This window comes from Apium graveolens, chromosome 2, assembly GCF_009905375.1.
Source record: "Apium graveolens cultivar Ventura chromosome 2, ASM990537v1, whole genome shotgun sequence".
Taxonomy (NCBI): Eukaryota; Viridiplantae; Streptophyta; class Magnoliopsida; order Apiales; family Apiaceae; genus Apium; species Apium graveolens.
The window spans coordinates 221,926,378-221,945,697 of record NC_133648.1 but is presented as its reverse complement, the minus strand read 5'-3'; the positions used below and the strand labels follow the sequence as shown (position 1 = coordinate 221,945,697).

The following is a 19,320-nucleotide window of genomic DNA, read 5'->3' as shown; positions in this document are numbered from 1 at the left end:
AGGCTATGGCGACTCTTTTTCGGGGTTGCAATTTTAGGCGTTGCCATAGCGTTTTTTGCAACCCCGGTGACACCCTATTGCAACCCTTGTTTATCCGTTACAGAAACGTGCTATTATAACATTAATGGGGTTGCAATAGGTCTTGAAAAGTGTTACAGTAGGGTTTGGGCTACCAGTACAATATTTGCGGGCCATGTGTGGGGCCCTTTATCATCTATGGAAACACACCTATTGTAACACCTTTAATGTTGCAAAAAAGAATTTATGTGCATAATTTAGCACCCTATTGCAACGTACTAATAGGCTATTGCAACACCTGAGCTGTAAAAAATTGAAATATACTTTTCAAATACTTGATTTCCCATAAATTCAACAACATTCATAACCAATTCAATTCATCCAACCGGTCTTAACTACACATCCAACCCTTACATTCTATCCAACCAATAATTACAATCCATCACACCAAAATATAACTTAAGAAATACAAGTACTCTTGCTAAGAACTAAATGTGCAAGATAATGCAAAAGCATACAAGTCTTTGAAAATAATGTAGAAGAGAGATAACAAATGGTCCAAGTGCTACGACCACTGATAAGAGGAGTACCATCAGCTCCTCCTGTGTCACCTGAAATTGTCCCACAAATCTGAGCCATGTCAATGTTCAACCCGGGGTTTGCTTCAAGTAATTTCTGCAGGACCTGTGTTGGATCAAGCAAACATCTTCTAAGACATAAAAAGAAACTATCGTAATTAAAGCTTATGCTCTGCCCTTGTTTTTTATGGGCTCTTACCAGAGGTTTTAAACGTGTGATCAAGGATAAGAAGTACACACAGGACCATCACGTCAAACATGGTCATCTTTCTAACATACATTTCAGGTTTGGTACATGTTTAGTCTCTTTTTGAGCGTTGAACAATAAAGTTTAGAGAACCTGAGAATATAGAGCATACTCAACTGTCAACACCTAAGGTAACTCAACAAAGATTAGAATGGAGTTGGTAAGGTTTTTAATGTTGATAATCGCAAGTCTCGTCCTGGTTTTGCACAACTCCTGTGCTCATGTTGTTCATTACCAAGGTAACATCTAACTTCTACTAGCTAGAGCTTAATCCTCTTAGTCGTAGATACCTAAAAGATTGACGTAATATATCTTAGCTCATAAATATCAGTAATATTTGGTTAGTAGGCTTGTCAACAACAACAGTAAGTGATTTATTGCTAAGGAGTGCATAAAAACTTCATAATTAGTTGAAGTTACATGTGCCTCTTCATTAGTACCGCTTGCAAGGGCTTCAAGAACTCTAATTCTTGACTGATATCTTTCCTCACGAGCCCTGAACAGGTTATTTTGCTGCCGTGCAGAATTCAATATAGTAATTAGACTCGAGCATTGAATATGAATTACAAATCTACAACTGACAGGCTCTGTTACATTACAATTCTTAAGTGGTCCATAATACAAACTTAATAACATTACAGTTCTTATGTACTCTGCTTGAGTGGATATACGGCGCTCTATCTCTTGGATGACTTTCCTTAATAGGCATGCCACTCGCTGAGAAAACAAAACTGATATTAGAAAAAACACGAATGAGATATAAAACTAATTTTTGAAGACTTCTGATTTAAACACCTAAAAGAACAAAATAAAAACCAGCAAGTCATAAATCACAATGGTTTTCTGCAACGATATATAGTCTTCAGTAAAACCATTATCATTTCAAATATTAATAAACAAGCTTAGGTATTGACAAAGTCACAACAAAAAAATACAGGTGTTATTTGTTAACCATGACTTCCATGTACTGCATAATTTTATGTTCATACGGAAAATTTTATTCTATTTCTTAGTTTGCCTGAATAAATTGGTTTTTCAACATAACCACACCTGGATTGGTAGAAACAACTACACAAACACATACACATGTTTTTGTGAGAGAGAGAGAGAGAACGTGACATGATGGGATTAAGATCAGCATGTTGATATTATGAGTTCGATGCACCTTTCCGTTTTTGCTCTTCCAATATTCTAGGTATATAATTTTCTCCGCGTGGAGAAGAGTCACTGAGTCCATACGGATCTACTATAGGCTTCGATCCCTGGATGTTTGGGGAACCATAAGTAAGAAAAAATCGGGACAGAAATTAACGATAACAAAGATAGAGAGTGAGAATAACAAAATAAAACATTAGCCTATAGGCATCACATTTAAATTTGTAATATAGGAAATAATACCAAGTTAATATAATGCAGATCATAAAAACCAGATAATTCTATGACACCGCATCTCAATCATCTTACTCAGAAGATACCCCTGTAGATAATTTTACCTTTTGAAGATCATGAACTTGAAATCTAGGAAACACCATCTGGTCAATAACAACAAGAAACCTTCCAACATTTTCTACGCCCAATTTTGAAGGATGATCACAACCTCTTAACTAACGACAAAATACAAGTAGGGAGAGAACAATGAGAACCTCAATTATAAGAACAATACATGCAAAAAGGTAAAGTGAAATCATCTAACTACCTCGCTAACTGAACCAGGTCACAATTTATTCAATAACCTACATAAAACACTACCATCAAGCAACAATGCTCTCAATTCGTCATCAGAAGAATATACGGGCAATTTCACATTAGAAAGTGTTGTATTAAGCCACTCTATCAATGTTGCTCTCTGTATTTCTGCAAAATCAATTTGGAAAAAGACATCTAACTTACAAAAACAGAAAATCAGAGAACAATATAAGGCAAATCAGTATTTCACATTTCACTCTCAGCATATTTAGGTGATGTAGATTCCAATACATCCTTCCGATTCATTTTATGAATTCGCAGCTAGGATTCAATCATGCTATTACAGTGCACATGCTGATAAATGATATCTTCAAGTAGAACAACTATTGTATTATGCCAGAACAATTATAGGGACGAAACCGACAGTGTTGCTCGTGCTTCAGCTTGCTATAATACAGATAAATATCATGGCAGCCAAGACTTTGGTATCTACAGGGAAGTTCCAATGATTCTGCTACTACCACCAATGCCAGACACCTACATCATCTAACACCCCTTACATTTCAACATTTACAACAAAGTTGATATCTGCAGGGACGTTCCAATGATTCAGCTACTTTCAGCTCATTTATTATAACACTTCATTTGTTTTTCCTTTAGTATCATATAATATAGTTTCTAGTTTCTGATATAGCTGTTCAAGATCAACAATAATTTGAGACTATTCTCCTTTCTGTTCAGAATAAAAGTATGATTTATATGACAAATGAATATCTAACTTAAAAAAATCTCACCAAGAGGAAAATTCGATATATTCAAAATTTTGATAAAGAACTAGAGCACCCTTTTAATATTTGTAACACACCTCGAACCTAAATACAGTAAAAATGTTCATGTCATGATAAGAAGAAATGTAGTAAAACATTAATAATTAAAGTAGCAGTGGTTTATGTGAGGATGAAACTAATCATGCAAACTCAACTTCATTTGTACTCAAAGAGGATATCGGTGCTGCAAAATGTACGTCAGCAGAGAAAGAATTATGGATCTTAATGATGAGACTATCCGAAACTTCCATTTCCTGCATAAAGTATGAACATACCAGGTCACTCAAGAGTATCAACACAACTACAAAATACGAATAAACAGTTAACAATAGTAGTAGTTTTTATAAGCTTACCCTCATCAGTGAACTCGACAAATTCAAAGCGAAGAAGGGAATTTGGATCACCACAGATACGATAATCGACAACCTTGTATAAAAAAAACATTTTGGGGATTTAATTAGGAATAATCCCCAAAATCAAATGCTTTAAGTCTTGAAAAATATAATCGAAATTTTTTGGCTATTACTCGATCAATTGGGTATTAGTTATTACTCAGTCAATTACGAACTCACCACTGCCATCTTGAAAATCTGTAAAAAAAAAGAAAAAATAACAAAGTGAAGGAGAGGGAGAGAATGAAATACACAGAGCGAGATAGATAGACAGAGGGAGAGAGATACACAATAATTACACACATATCAAGTGAGGATTATACCTTAAAATCAAAATCAAACTGAAAGTTCAAACCCTAATTGAACCCTTGAATCCCAACTCACCTCGGACCATAATTTAGATGGAGAGACAAAGGTAGAAGACCTAATTTGGATAGAAAGAGAGAAGAAGATAAGAGTCAGAGTGGGGTGTACTGATTCCCCCTTTTTGTTTTTGGCTCTCAATGAAAATTTCATTTGCCGCCTTATACAAGTCTTAGCCGCCCAGCCCCAAACCCAAAATTCAACCACAAGGCCTAATATATTTAATTTTGCTTAATTTAAATGATATTTTCAATATTTTAGTCTATAATATTTTTTAAATTGCACACATTATATTTATTGTAATTAATTAATTATAATTTATTTTCATAAATTCAAATATGTTACATACTTTGATTTTTTAATTAAAAAAATATTTTTGGAGAATTTAATCAATATTTTAAAATAATTATTGAAATTTATTTAATTAGTTTTAAACAAACAAAAGAAATTTAATATTTATTAAATATTAAAAAAATAGTTATTTTGCGTATATTTAATTAAAAGTCCATAAATTAATTTATTAAAATCACTTTTAAAAAAATAATAATTTTGAGTTACATTAAAGAATATATTTCAATTATTATATCATTTCTATGTTAATTATTAATTAGTTAAATTAAAAAATCATCTTTAATCATCTATGTCATTTTGGTAATACATTTTGACTATACCGCAACATCAAAAAATAGGGGTTGCGATAGACATGGGTTTAGAAGGCTATTATTACACTTTTGTTTGCAACCCTAGTGTGAACGGTTGCGGAATCCAATCTATGGCGTAGTGATTTCTCACCATATAGGTAGTGTCTCCAAATTTTTAGGGCAAACACTATGGCTGCTAACTCTAGATCATGCGTCGGGTATCTACTCTCATACTCCTTCAATTGTCGAGAGGCATATGCTATAACTTTGCCGTGCTGCATCAGTACACATCTAAATCCTTTAAGCGATGCGTCGCTGTATATCACAAACTCTCCCTTTCCATCGGGAAGAGCGAGCACTGGTGCTGATACCGGCCTCCTTTTCAGCTCTTGAAAACTCTCCTCACATTTCTCTGTCCATACAAACTTTTATGTCTTCCAGGTAAGTCTAGTCAGTGGACCGGCTATCTTAGCAAAATTTTGCACGAATCTTTGGTAATATCCTGCTAAACCCACAAAACTCCTAACCTTTGTTGGGGTAGTTGGCCTTTCCCAATTGGATACTGCCTCTATTTTGGCAGGGTCAACTAAAACTCCTTTGCTACTCACCACATGTCCTAAACACTGAACTTCTCTTAACCAAAACTCGCATTTCGAGAACTTGGCATACAATTTCTCATTCCTCAAGATTTCTAAGACTATCCTTAAATGTTCTGCATGTTCTTGCTCTGTCTTTGAGTAGATCAGAATGTCATCTATAAAAACTAACACACATATATCCAGCTACTTTTTGAACACTCTGTTCATCAAATCCATAAAGGCTGCGGGTGCATTGATTAATCCAAATGACATGACTAAGAACTCATAGTGCCCATACCTAGGGCAAAAAGTAGTCTTTGGTATATCTTCTGGTTTGATTTTCAACTGGTGATATCCTGTTCTCAAATCTATTTTGGAAAAATGTACAGCTCCCTTGAGTTGGTCGAATAGGTCATCAATCCTGGGGAGAGGGTACCTATTCTTAATAGTCAGCTTATTCAGCTCTCGATAGTCTATGCATAATCTCATACTGCCGTCCTTTTTCTTTACGAACAGTACTGGCGCTCCCCATGGCGACACACTGGGTCTTATCATTCCATTATCTAATAACTCTTGCAGTTGAGAAGCTAGTTCCTTCATCTCAACTAGGGCTAGCCTATATGGGGCCTTGGATACTGGTGTAGTTCCTGGTGCTAATTCTATAGCGAATTTTATTTCCCTGTCAGGTGGCAATCCTGGTAAGTTTTCTGGAAACACATCCTCGAATTCGTTTACTACGGGTATGTCCTGTATATTAGGGACTTCCTTCTTGATATCTACTACATAAGCCAAATAGGCCTCGTTACCCTTCCTTGATAACCTTTTTGTCGATAGCATGGTCAGAAATTTATGGTTCTGTCGTTGACCTCTAAACACCACTTCTTTTTTATTCTGCACTCTTATCTTTACCCTCTTCCGTTCACAATCTATTTGCGCTCCGTTACGGGATAACCAATCCATTCCTAAGATTACATCAAATTCTCCTAACGCAAATGGGATTAGGTCAACCTCGAAGACCTTCCCTTCTAATTTCAACTTGCACTTAGGGTGTACTTGATTTACAGGAATTATTTCTTTGTTTGCTATTTCCACTTGTAATATCTCACGTAGGGGTATGGCATTAAGTTTTAACTTTTTAGCAAAATCTTGAGATATAAATGACTTGGTTGCTCCAGAATCAAATAGGATATTTGCATGTTCGGAATTTAACAAAAGGGTACATGCTATCACATCAGTGTTTCGGACAGCATCCTGAACAGTTATGTTGAAAGTCCTAGCAGTTGGGGGTCGGTTGGATGCAGCTCTGCTCATCCCTGAGGCTGGGGGCTTCAATGTCGGGCAATCCTTTCTCATGTGCCCTACCTTTCCACATTGGAAACACATTACATTGGGTCGGGTGCAGTTGTTGGAAAGGTGTCCGACTTGGTCACACCTGTAACATTTTAGAGGGGCTCTCGTCCGAGTACAGACTCTAAGGTGTCTTCTTCCACATGTCTGACATTCGGGTATTGGGGCACGGGGTTGGCTATGGAACGTTGCCCTAGATTGTCCGCCGCCCTGGCCAACACTCTCACTCGGGGCCTTTTTGAATCCGGGGCCTCGTGCAGGTTGGGACACCGCTCCCCTGACGAACCTGCTTGGAAGGCTCCTGTTCCCAGTTCCTACTCCTCCTCCTCCGCCTTGGCTTCCTATATTCCTCTTCCTATTTTCCTTTTCCTTCACACTTTGCTCACTGCCAGCTTTAATAATTGAGGCTTTCTGCACTAAGGTGGCATAGTCTGTCAGTTCTAACACCGCCACTCGGTTTTGGATCCACTGTTTCAGGCCAAGCTGAAACCTTCGCGCTTTCATCTCTTCGATATTCACAAACTCAGGCACGAATCTCGATAACTCGGTAAATTGGGCTTCATATTCCGCTACAATCATCTTATCCTGTTTTAACTCCAGAAATTTAATCTCCATCTGAGTCTCCATAAACCTAGGGAAATACTTGTCTAAGAACAGTCGGGTAAATCTATCCCATGGGATCGCAACATCAGTCTCTAGGTTTCGTTTGGACTCTCACCAGTAGTTAGCTTCTCCTTTCAGCATGTAAGAAGTGAAAATGGTCTTGTGTCGTTCCTCAACACCTAGTATCTCGAAGGACTTTTCTATCTCTTTGATCCAGGCCCGTGCTTCCACGGGGTCGGCAGATCCTAGAATCTCTGGGGGTTTGAGAGATTTGAAGGCCCTAAAGGCAGTGGCTGCAGTCTGTTGGACAGCATGTGGCTGTGGTGGAATACGTTGTTGGTTCAGATTTGCTCTTAACAGTTCCATAAATTCATTCATGGGGTTCCCTCCCTGATGGGTATCCTCAGCCTCTTCTTCTACATAATCTTCTTCATCATATTCATTATAGTCTAGGTCCTCTTCACTGTCTTCATTCACTACAGGGTCAGGTTCATTCCGTTGTTGGTTAACAGATTCTGCGGGCTGTGCCCTGGTTCCTCTTCTATGGGGTGGCATTGTTCTAATAATGAAAATTTGTCAACATAGTTGTAATTATAACAGTTTGATTAATTTATTCATATGTAAGCATGTCATTCATTATCTAGTACGTTTTCCCTTTTACGTGCAATAATATGGACATCCATTTCTTAATAATTGCTTAGATATATATTTCGTAAGGTCTCCCACTTATATCTTGGGGGAAAAACAACTAGCTAAGTTCATACATGCCTGATTACAATATATTACTACTTGTCCTGAATACTGAAATGTAAATACATAAGCCGTGTACCCTGAAGGGCTAGGAACGCTGTCTACTACTAGCTATCCTATCAAAATTGGTAACAAGTCACCCAGCCGTCTTCAAGGTCCATACCTAGTCACTAGTCCCTCAGTCACTATCACTGCGCGTGAGGTCACGCACCCTCCTCATCACTTCTGCCAACATCAACTCTGCATCAACTACCGGGATGTATCCTCCAATCACTGTCATCCTCATCTGAACCCTGGTACGGAGCTTGATCCCATCGATCTCTCTGCGGGCTATGGCTGGGGAAGCAGCTCTGAAATCCCCTGGGTATCCTAGCCTGATGGCTCTCTCAGCTATCAAGGCCTGGTGTAACTCTGCAATGTGAGCAAATACCGCACTAATCTCAGCATTAAGCTGAGCCACCATCCAGTCGTGTACAGCTACATGTATGGTCGACGGGGGTGGTAGAGGTGAATCTGGGTCTCTAGAGGATATGTCGTAAGCCTAGTAGACCTGCGCATATATCCCATCCTCGTCATCATCACCAGTATAAGGAAAAGGGCTCTGAGTTCCTGGGGGTGGGGTAGGAGAACGAATGGTCGGGTGAGGGTACATCGCTAAATCCCTCCAGCCTACGCCATGTCCCTGGGTCATCTCAACGTCATCAACTATGGGGATAGGAAGGTCGGTCTCCACCTCCGGAACATCCTCGGCAGGGTCATCATCTGAGTCATCAATGGGTGGGTCCTCTGGCTCAGGAGTAGGGTCATGCTCAGGGACCATAACATCATCAACAGGGTCAACCTCCCTCATAGGCTCCACTAGTACCTGACACAATAGGCAAGGTGTTACTAACTTAGAGTCGGAATTCTATTGAGGGTAAAAACTGTCAAGACTACCCGTGTAGCCCGACGACGAACTCGAATTTGAGCTCTAATTGGTTATTTTATTATTCCTATGTCTACGTATTTTATATCCTATTATTTCCAATATTTGATAACCTAAGGCTCTGATACCATTTCTGTGGCGCCCCAAAATCCGGGGTCAGGAATCTCGGAGGTCACGCCATCTAAACTACTACAACCACATAACTCACACTATAATATATAAATACTCACGCTTCACGACTCCACACTTATCACACACACACACCTACAGGTTATTGTCTTGGAAATGAACCATTCATAACTAAAGTAATTCAACCATCAAGTGATAATTATTACAACCCAAAAGTGATTAAGTCTTACCGGGGAGTAACCTTTAAGTAAGACTAGTCCGTCGGACAAATATACGTTTCTTGTTAATTTCCTTACATAAGTCATACTTATAAATAAGCCAAACTAAAAACAACTGAAAACTAATCCAGCTTATTCAGACTACCTGTGGGACATCACCAAACAATCTACAGAATAGCTGACCATTTCCTATCCGTTTCCTGGCTGTGGTTCTCATGGCAGGCATATTGATTCACTGTTGTATTGTGTCAATTTAAGAAAACAAGTGTGAGCTATAATGCCCAGCATAATAATGTATAGTATGAAAATGACTGTATGATATCTTACGTAAAACATCATATATGATAGTTATGTTTTATTCGAAATTAGTTTTCCTTGGTGATACACACCTTCTTATAAAAACAATTCTTTAGGGGATTTTATTATCCTGCGAATACCTTAATAGTAAGCCCATCACCTAGGCTTGGGTTATGGTATTGTATCACAATTCCAATTGGAAGAATTTGGACACTCGTTGGATCCACCGTATACGATGATCAGTCATAATACGATAATAGTAACCTTTTTTACTAGTAGAAGGACGACACCTTCGTATCCCGGTTATCACCCTTGCCGCATTCGGGCTACGTGTCCCATTTTCGGGTATACACATACTTCACAAGTTCCTGAGTACACAGAGTACCTTCGCATGCGGTACCTTTGGTAGTCCATCTAGCGCACATAGTACCAGAGTCTACCCCTCCCTTGTCCTTTAAAGGAATTCTATCAATCTCGAGAACTCGAACCACATCGAAGTTTCTCAAGCGTTTTGCTTGTTGATAGGAACGGTTTATCTTACTAAGATATATATGTATATATATACATACTTCCGAGATTTTCGGAGGAAGTACTAAGGATGTGAGTTGACCGTTGTCAACAAATAATTTAATAAGGGGGAAAAGTTTCTCCTTGAAACTATATTAAATTAGTCGGGATAATAATCTCCGATGATCTGAAATTATTCGAATGAAATAATCTCCGATGTTCTGAAATTATTCGAATGAAATAATCTCAGATTTGAAATAAATAATTGTTGGAGTATACTACTCCCATAATAAAGGAATAGGTATATAGTATTTATTATTCGAACAATAAAATATAGTTGAGGGGAATATGATCGTTGGGAAATCGTTTTAATAAAAGTTCGAGGTATTTTAATATTTCGTAAGTGGACGTTAAATCCCTTTAAAACGTACTATTATGGACTTATAATCATCCTATAATATCACCTGAATGAATCCCGGGTTTTCATCTTAAAATCTCGACCGACTCTCGGTCTTATAATCATACATCACGCTTAAAGCGGAATTAAATATTTTACGATATATACTTATTGTACAACATCGCTACATTATGCGAAAAAGTTCAATTACTACGTATCATGGCAAGCATGGTATTTATGCAATGATAGTAAAAAAATCCTTTCACAACACAACAGTAAAATGGAGTTGGGTTCGTAAACTTGCCTGGGTATTTCGAGGTGGAGGATGCTCTATGTTCCGCTCGGAAATCTATAATCATAAACATAATTCGTTAGGTCCTGTTCTAATTTATGGCGACTCGCACTCATGCGCTACTTATTATGCACCCTCTCAATTTGTACTACCCTTATTTTTCCTTTAATTCCTTATTCACATTATGGTCGCTTCATTTTTCTAAGTATCTTAGGTTCATTAGCATTATCGTCGTCGGCTCCGCTTATGAATTATACGGTTTCTAATCGCGCGGTCTCGGCTCCAATATTTTTATAAAATTGAAAATTAATTATTTTCACTTGAAATTTTTATGGAAGTTAGAAAACTCAATATGTTACTCTATATAAAAATTTCACGATTTATGAACACTTTTAAGTCGATCCTTTATATTTTCAAAATTCGTAATTCGTAGCAGTTTTTGTCGCGTAAATCACTTTTAGTAAAACGGCCATAACTTTTGATCCGTAAATCGGAATCAAGCAATTCAAGAACCTAAACGATACTTATAACATTTTCTATCATAATCAAGGGTTATTTTTCAAGAAACTACAGTTTATATCTTTGGGACTTTCTGCAGAAACTTAAAGTTATGATTTATTCGTTTTAACGGAATTACATTTACGATCGGGGTTTCGTTTACGCCCTAACTCTTAACACAACCACAAACAATCATCATTTCATAATCAACACACAAACTCCTCTCAAGAACATCATGTTCTTGAGGTAACAACAATCAACCTCACGTCTACTTAACTAAACATCAAGATTTCATCAATACCACTTCTAAAACTAGGTTTACAATTACATACTAAATGGATCTTGAAAATGAATCTTAAAAAAGTTGGGACAAAGATTTTTACCTTTCTTGAAAGCTTGAGATGTGTTCTTGAGGATGGTGGAGTCTTGGAAGTGCTTGGTATGATTTTTGGAACCTAAAACCACCATTGAAATCAAGAACCCAAAGAAGAGTTACTATTCATAGTATTCACTAGTAACTTTCTTGATTTTATTTCACCCATCAAACCTTGATAAAAAGAGATCAAAGAATTTTTTTAACCTTAGTTTGGTTGTTAGGAAGCTTGAGAATTAATGGGATGATTTTACCATGGCTAGAACTTGAGATTTTGAATTGGATTTCCTTCTTTTTCTTGAAATTGTCGAATGGAAATAATGAAGGGGGGAGAGAGTCTTATGCTTGCTTCCTTGATTGCTTCTAGGAAATGAGATTGGTGATATCTTATACTGATTTGATATTCTCCTAGTTTGAATCCTAGGTTTATTCCTTGTTGCAAATCTTGGGGACAAATCCAAGTAGCTTGCTAGCTTCCAAGCTAAACTACATGTGTTAGCTTCCTTAGCACACTATTTGGCTAGCTTGCTTGATCATCCTAAGTTTAGCTCACTATTTGATAAAGTAACCATGGTTAATTTCTTACCATGGTTAGTTAGTGCGTTACGTTTATTTAATCGTTTACGCGTTCGCTCGGTCGCTTAAGCGTTTTCGTAATACTTACTCGTAAATGGTTCGTGACATAATTCCTTTCGTATTTATTCCTTATATTTTAAATTATCATACTTGAATATAAATCCATAGGGTTTTAATCTTGTAATTATATTGGGATTCCCGTAATCCTTGATGAGTTGTAAATACGGTCGTTTTTCAAAGTTCGTTTTCTTCGAAAACTAATAGCGTTTACATACACTCGTTTGGTATGTATAATCATAATATCTACTCCGAAACTCATTTTCTCATGCACTACATAGTGTGGGCTCAAAAGTTTTTCCCGTTCATCAGGGTTACTATTCATTAAACGTTTTACAAGGTCTCAAAAATTCGAGTTATTACAGGTATGCTCTGACCCAACCGCAACTTCTCTCAGGCAAACAAATTCTGGAGTTCTGGAGGTCTGGGTTATATGATGATGGTGGTGTAGATGGGTCCCCAAGTATCATTTTCACAACTGGGGAAGATGAGCATCTGGTTACTTTATCTACTGTATGACAAGCATTGCATCTTCCAGAAAACTGTTCTTACAGTTCACAAATTGGGGAGTCAGCTCTTCAAAACATGATGGCAAATCTAGGCTATGAGAAATCTTTGTCCAAGCTGGGATAATTGAAGAGGCCCTACATAAGGAGGGAGTGGAGTTTCTTTTTCGATTGCATTACCAAAGCCTTTGCCAACAAATGCTCCAACTTTGATGCTATACCAATCCTGAGTTAGAAAATTGGGTATGCTCTTATTAATCAAACTCATATTGATTATGCTAGTGTTATTCTAGGTTTTATAGGTGATAGGATAAAAGAAGATAGCAACACAGTTTATTTTGCTAGATTCTGTCAGCTTATATATAATTTATGTTGTTCTGATGCACCTCAAAATTTTAATGAGACAATTGAACCCTTTAAACTTCATAAAAGGGCTTTTACAGACTTATTATCTGCTGATAATAAGAAGAATGTACTAAGACCCCTCCAAATTCCTCAATCTGTAAAATAGTTCTTAGTAAATTCTGATCCTCACACATATAGTACCATATATGCTGATGTAGCAACAACACAACCTCCACCTACACAACCTACCAATTCTCAACCTCCACCAACCCAGCCTTCCAATTCTTAACCACAGCCTACCATTAGAACCTACTTTCAACTAGCACAATCCTCTAAACCATAATCATCAGCACCTACCATCAGAATCTAACCTCTCAAATCCAAACCAACCTCTGGTACTTCTCAAAAGATGCCACTTGTAAAATCTGACACATCCTCAAGGCCAAAAACCAAAAGGACCAAATATGTTCCTCAATCTCCGCCAAGGAGAAAGAGAAGCCTGATTCTGAGAGATGAATCAGATGAGGATGAATAGGTCCAGGTTCCAACATTAGAACCTATGATAGTAGAAGCTGAAGAGTCAACTCTTCAGACAGAGAATGAAGCTGAAGGCTCTGGCATTTTGAAAAGGAAAAGATCTGTAAATTCTGATACAGATCATATCTCTCCACCATCCAGAAGATCAAAGAAGACAAGAGCAGGTGTGCATATGGCATAAGTTCAATTTGAAGATGCTGATGAAGCTGAGGAAGGCGATCAGGAATCTCTGATCTCACAAGAACCTACAGTCATTGAAGCCCTTCCAGCACCTGAAGACACTGTTCTAGACACAGTGATCACACCTCATATCTCTCCATTCAAAGAAACAACTACAGTTGAAGATTCAGGATTAAATCCTGAAATTGATATTCACAGGTTACATATACCAACTGTCTTGTATCTGGAAGCACCACAAGCAAAGGAGTCAACTCCACGTGGTTCCCCATTAAATGCTGATATTCCTACTACTCCAATTCTGGATTTGGATCCTGAAACAGATGAAGTAGTTCCAGAATCTCCTTCAGCTACACACACTCTTGTGTTATCAGAAGATGAGGAGATGTTATCAAGTTCTGGAGACAGTGCTCCAGTTAATGCTCCAATTCTTGGAAAGGAGGCACTACTTAAATTTGTTGAAGAAGATGCTTCTGTTCCTTGGGAAGAAACTCATAGAGGAGTTGAATGGACCAAGAAGTGGAATGAACCTGACTTCATTCCAAGCTCAAATGTTCTTAAAGATCATATTTCAAAAGCTGATGAGTTGCTGACAAATTCTGATTTTAAGATACAACTTAAAGTTACTGCTCTCAGTACTAAATCTCTTCAAGGTCTACACTCCACAACTCAAACAAAGGTTGATAAACTTCAGGAAAATGCTGATAAGCTGGACCTGATGCTCAAGCTAGACAAGAATAGGTTTATCAGACCAATTCATGAAAAAGTGGAAGCAATTGAGAAAGTTCAAGAAAAGTAGTAGGCCCAACTGGATGAGGTCTTGCAAAATCAAGCTGCTCAACAAATTCAATTAACTGAGATCCAATCTTCAGTGGAACTCCTTCTTTCTCTACTCCTATCAGATGATGCCAAAAATGGGGAGAAGGTAGTTAAGTCCAAATACTTAACTAGCCAAACTCTGAAGAAAAAGGATGACTCTGAAGATGACCAGGAAAACCCTAGCAAGGGCAAAGGTCAAGATCAAGGAAAAGCAAAGCAGCAAAGTTTCTTCATAGAAACTAATTTCTGATTTAAGAAAATCTTCTACACGGAAGAATACAAGTTCTGAAGCTGTGAATGCTCAAGTTCTGAAAGCAATTTCTGATAATCAAATTCTAATATCAAGTTCTGATATTCTGATTTAAGATGAAAGTCAAGACTCTCAGAAGTTTTTGCAAACTCTGAAGCTTAAGGGAAGGAAGACTACTGTCTACTATAAGGATCCCAAGATTTAGACTCTTGATGAAGAAATTGCTAAAAGATTGTTTCTCAAGGATAATCCTGGAATGGATTTAGAGACTCTAAAAGAGGAAGAAGCTAGATTTGCAGCTGAGAAGACAAATCTTAAATCTAAAGCTTCTAATACAAAGAAACCTCCAAGGCCTAAGGAAAAAGGCATTGTGATCAAGGAAAGGTCAACTTCTGAGGCTTCAAAGCCCAAGACAAGATCACAAGTTGAAATTAATCCCAAGGAAAAAGGGAAAGGAAAGATTAATGAACCAACAAAGAAACATGAGATGAAGATTACTCAAATCCTGATGAATCCTGTGTGCAAAATGGTTCAGGTTTTTGATGATATAGTTGCAGAAAATGAAACTGTTGAAACTCTGAAAAGAAAGAAGATAACAGAAGAATCCAAGACAACCTCTGACATAGTTCAAGTTGTTCAGAGTGAAGAAATTTCAGAACAACAAGGTATAAATGAAACAACAAATCCTGATCAAGTCATCAAGACATCAACCTCTGATAGAGCTCAAGTTGATTTGAACAAGATGACAATTGCTGATAAGAAGAAGCTGCTATGAAAAAAGCAACTTCAGTGGAACCTAAGTCCAATCTAATGATTAATCAACTTGCAACGTTTGGGTTAAGAGCCAAGCAACCTAGAGATAGAGCTGGATTAGGTTCTGATAAAGAAAAGATACAAACAGGAGTCGAAGTTACTCTCCGAGATCCTTTCATGTTGACAGACAAACCATATGAACAAATCAAACAAAAGCACCTTGACAAAGTGTTGTCTGCTCAAATTGTGATGGATGCTCATGATAAAGATGATCTAAAAGAGAAATTGATCTTATTTCTCAATGATGGTAGAACTTACAGACTAGCTGATACTGATGTGCTAAAGAAGTCTGTCAAAGAGCTTCAACATATTCACTACCTTTTGGAAGTAAAATCTGATGTTAGAAGAAGATGCTCAGTATATATTTTGAAGGCTATAAGAGATCTTCTCAGAATCTCTGGTACAAAGGCTTCTCAGTACATTCCAAAAATAACTGAAGATGATGGAAGAGAAATTCCTATGAGGAAGAACTCTACTAAGGTGGAAGTTATTCTGAAAAGAAAGTGTCTATGCTACAATGAAGACTCTTCACATACTAGAGTTATCAGACTTGGAGATGGTCTTGAAAGAACATCTATTCCTGCACTCAGAACAGCCATTTATCAGATTGGTGACAATAAAGATGAAGAACTGATGCAAGTCAAAGCATAGTTAGTTGAAGTTTTGAGAAAAGTTGAAGACAAGCTGGTAAAAGACTTTACAAGGAATCACTTTGGATTTGGATTGATCCAGTGATATTGGTAAAGTTACATGTACTGTAAGTTGTAGTTAGTTGTCTAAATAAACTCTCATTGCATTTGTACTTAAATGTTTTTGACATCATCAAATCTATTAACTTGTATATTTTTCATAATTTACAAGTTGGGGGAGATTGTTAGATATATTTGTGATGTCATGTCTAATCTGATGTGTTTAGTTTCAGAAATTAATATCAGGACTTATCATGACTTACTGAAGTGAGAACTTATATCAGAACTTAAGGTCATCAGGATTTATATCAGGACTTAAGTGCAGGTACTTCAGATAAGGAATGCGGCTGATTTACAGAAGAGGGTCTGGACTAAGACAAAAGAAGATATGCATGAAGAGTTGGACAGCTACTAGACTTGTAAAAAGTTAATATCTAATTGATATATTTTAGGAGACATAATTATATTCCATATCAATTAGAAGATATCTTGTAACTGTGTACTATATAAACACAGCTTAGGGTTTACACTATATGTGTTATCATTTACGAGAATATTATTCATTGTAACCTAGCAGCTCTTAGTGATATTGTTCATCACTCAGAGAGTAGTTTAACCTACTTTGTAACAGAGCTTATTATATTGAATAAACTTGATTACTGTTACATACTTGTATTCAAAATTGATTTGATTATATAAACACTATATTCAACCCCCTTCTATAGTGTTATGTGACCTAACCAAGGCGTCAGTAGATGAAAGCTGGAATTGGCACAAGAAGCTTTCTCATCTCAATTTCAATAATCTCAATGAACTGGTGAAGAAAGATTTGGTAAAAGGTCTACTTGTGGACAAAAGTCTCAAATCAGGAAAGAAAACAAATCATGTGATAATGCACATGTTGAGAGGGAGAAACGCAAAACTATCAGAAACTGACAGCATGATTACAGGGGGAGTTTTGCATGAAACTAATTTTGTAATTTTTTTATTGCTAATGATTTATCAACTTTTGACAGATTGATCAGTGGAGAAAAAGATTTGTTAATTTTGCTGATAAATTCAACAATGTAAATGCTGAGGTGAAAAAATCATGATTAAATTTCTGGTTTTGGATTACAATATTTATCTCAGCAAGTGATGGGACAAGACATGACTTTTCTTGAAAAGGATGGTAACATTATTTTTTTTGTAATTTTTAAGTGTTACAAATTTTTTTTATTCTATTTTGAATAATCATGTTAAACTTGTCATCATTATTAGTTTTGTATTGGGAATAGGTGCATGAAAAGAGACTATGTGTTATTTGCCTAGATACGCTTAATATTATGCATGCATTATTCATTATTACACGGTTAATCAAAGTGTCTCTTTAGATTCCTAGTAGGTTTCGGTTATAAAATCACGTCTCCTGCTTCATATAAAACCGATTCACTACTCAATAGTCTATCTCTCTCTCACAATATCAAAGCTTTAACTCTAAAATCTTCAAAATCTCTCTCTCAATGGCTCACTTATTCACTCGAAAATATGGCGTATAATTGCATGCTCTTAATCCTGTAGAAGGAAGACTTTACTTTGACCCTTTCGGATTGAGAGTTCTAATTAATGGTCAAACTTTTCATCCTGCTGAACTTCCATAAATGATCTTTGATCAATTGTGCTGGGACAACTAGCTTGAGTTACATCTTTTTAAAACTGGAGGTTTGTTTCGAAGAGGTTCAACGAGCTGAAGAGGCAGAGGAGCGTCGACTCGAAATCTTGGTGTTTCAAGAGAATATTATTTCTCTTGCGTCATCCATCTCTCGCATATACCGAAGGTGAGAGATGAAGAACAAGGAGGACAACAAGAACACTAAGGAAGAGTAGTTCTAGTTCTTAGGAATTAGGATTGAAAATCTTTTGTGGTCTGTCTTGTAATGAGTTTTAAATATTATCAATGAAAGTTCTCTGCTAGTTTACTCTCTAGCTCATGATAATTTATGATTGTTCATTATCTTGATATTTGTATATGTGATTATGACTTTTTATGTTTTGAAATTCATATTTTACATTTGCATAACTTATTGTTTTCAAGATATCTTCATATTAATGATATTGGAACATATCAAGAAAACAGGTCTTTGAGCAAGAATCAGAAAAATTGTACAAAGTGTATTCTGATAAAGAAAAATGGTATTGCATACATTATGTTTAATTTTCACTTGATCACAAATTGTGTTAACCATGAGAATTGTGGGTATTTTTGTCTAACAAAATGCCTAACAAATATAATTTTCCAAATCCTGACGCTGTGGGACAGGGCACAATTAATCATGTTCCTGACCAAAGTGTTCATTATTCTTCACTTAAATCGAAATACAAAATCACCTCTGATTCTTTTCAAAAGGAATCAGTTATAAAATCAAAGACAATAGCTAAGTCTGATTTGTCTCAGAGACAATCAGGTCTAAAGGTTGTTTCACTCTCACCTATATCTTTGGAGCAACAAGGTGGAGTAAGGGAGAAAAGTGTTGCATCAGTAACACACAAAAAGAAGCTTGCAGAATGCAAGAAAAGGAAAGTTCAAGCTGGTAAAAAACTGGTTGATGAATCATCACACACTGAAAGTGACAGTGATGGTCCAATTGTGTTCAAGAAGTCTGCTAGACCAGTGAAGGTTGCTGATGCTAGTGTAGGAGAAGACCAAAATTTGATTGTAGCTGCTAAACCTAAGAAAAGAAGATTAATAAAGTTAGCAGAAAAGGTCCACAAGAAACCAAATGGTCTTCAAATGTTGGCTGATATTGCTCTGGATCATAAATCTACAAATCCTGACAAAACTTTATCAAATTCTGACAAGTCTCAAGCAATTCGTAACAAGATAGTGACAATTTCTAATCAGATAA

The 19,320-nt window shown here is 36.7% G+C and overlaps 1 protein-coding gene across 13 annotated transcripts; it reads right to left on the bottom strand.

The window, feature by feature from the left end:
- Positions 1-363: 363 nt before the first annotated feature.
- LOC141708123 (kinesin-like protein KIN-14M) lies at positions 364-4,288 on the bottom strand. 13 transcript variants are annotated; one of them, XR_012569374.1, is made up of 9 exons: positions 4,072-4,288; positions 3,883-3,946; positions 3,710-3,782; positions 2,540-3,610; positions 2,337-2,447; positions 2,009-2,105; positions 1,483-1,560; positions 1,284-1,356; positions 364-1,133 (listed from the first exon to the last, which is right to left on the bottom strand). XR_012569374.1 is itself a non-coding variant. In XM_074511607.1 (9 exons), the coding sequence occupies exons 6-9, from the start codon at positions 2,078-2,080 to the stop codon at positions 478-480; spliced, it is 549 nt and encodes a 182-aa protein (XP_074367708.1). In that variant the 5' UTR covers positions 2,081-2,105; positions 2,337-2,447; positions 2,540-3,610; positions 3,710-3,782; positions 3,883-3,946; positions 4,072-4,288; the 3' UTR covers positions 364-477. The 13 variants fall into 13 exon arrangements, 3 of the variants coding, with proteins under 3 accessions (XP_074367708.1, XP_074367709.1, XP_074367707.1); XR_012569376.1 differs by having other exon boundaries at positions 364-936; XR_012569378.1 differs by having other exon boundaries at positions 364-702.
- Positions 4,289-19,320: the final 15,032 nt, after the last annotated feature.

Bases quoted from the DNA above. Each gene is read 5' to 3' on its own strand.
- LOC141708123 (XM_074511606.1), bottom strand. From the start codon at position 2,080: ATGGACTCAGTGACTCTTCTCCACGCGGAGAAAATTATATACCTAGAA. The intron at 1,561-2,008 runs GTGCATCGAACT...TTGTTTTCTCAG, and splicing joins GGAAGAGCAAAAACGGAAAG to CGAGTGGCATGCCTATTAAG. The intron at 703-1,263 runs GTAACTTCAACT...GATCCAACACAG, and splicing joins GTACTAATGAAGAGGCACAT to GTCCTGCAGAAATTACTTGA.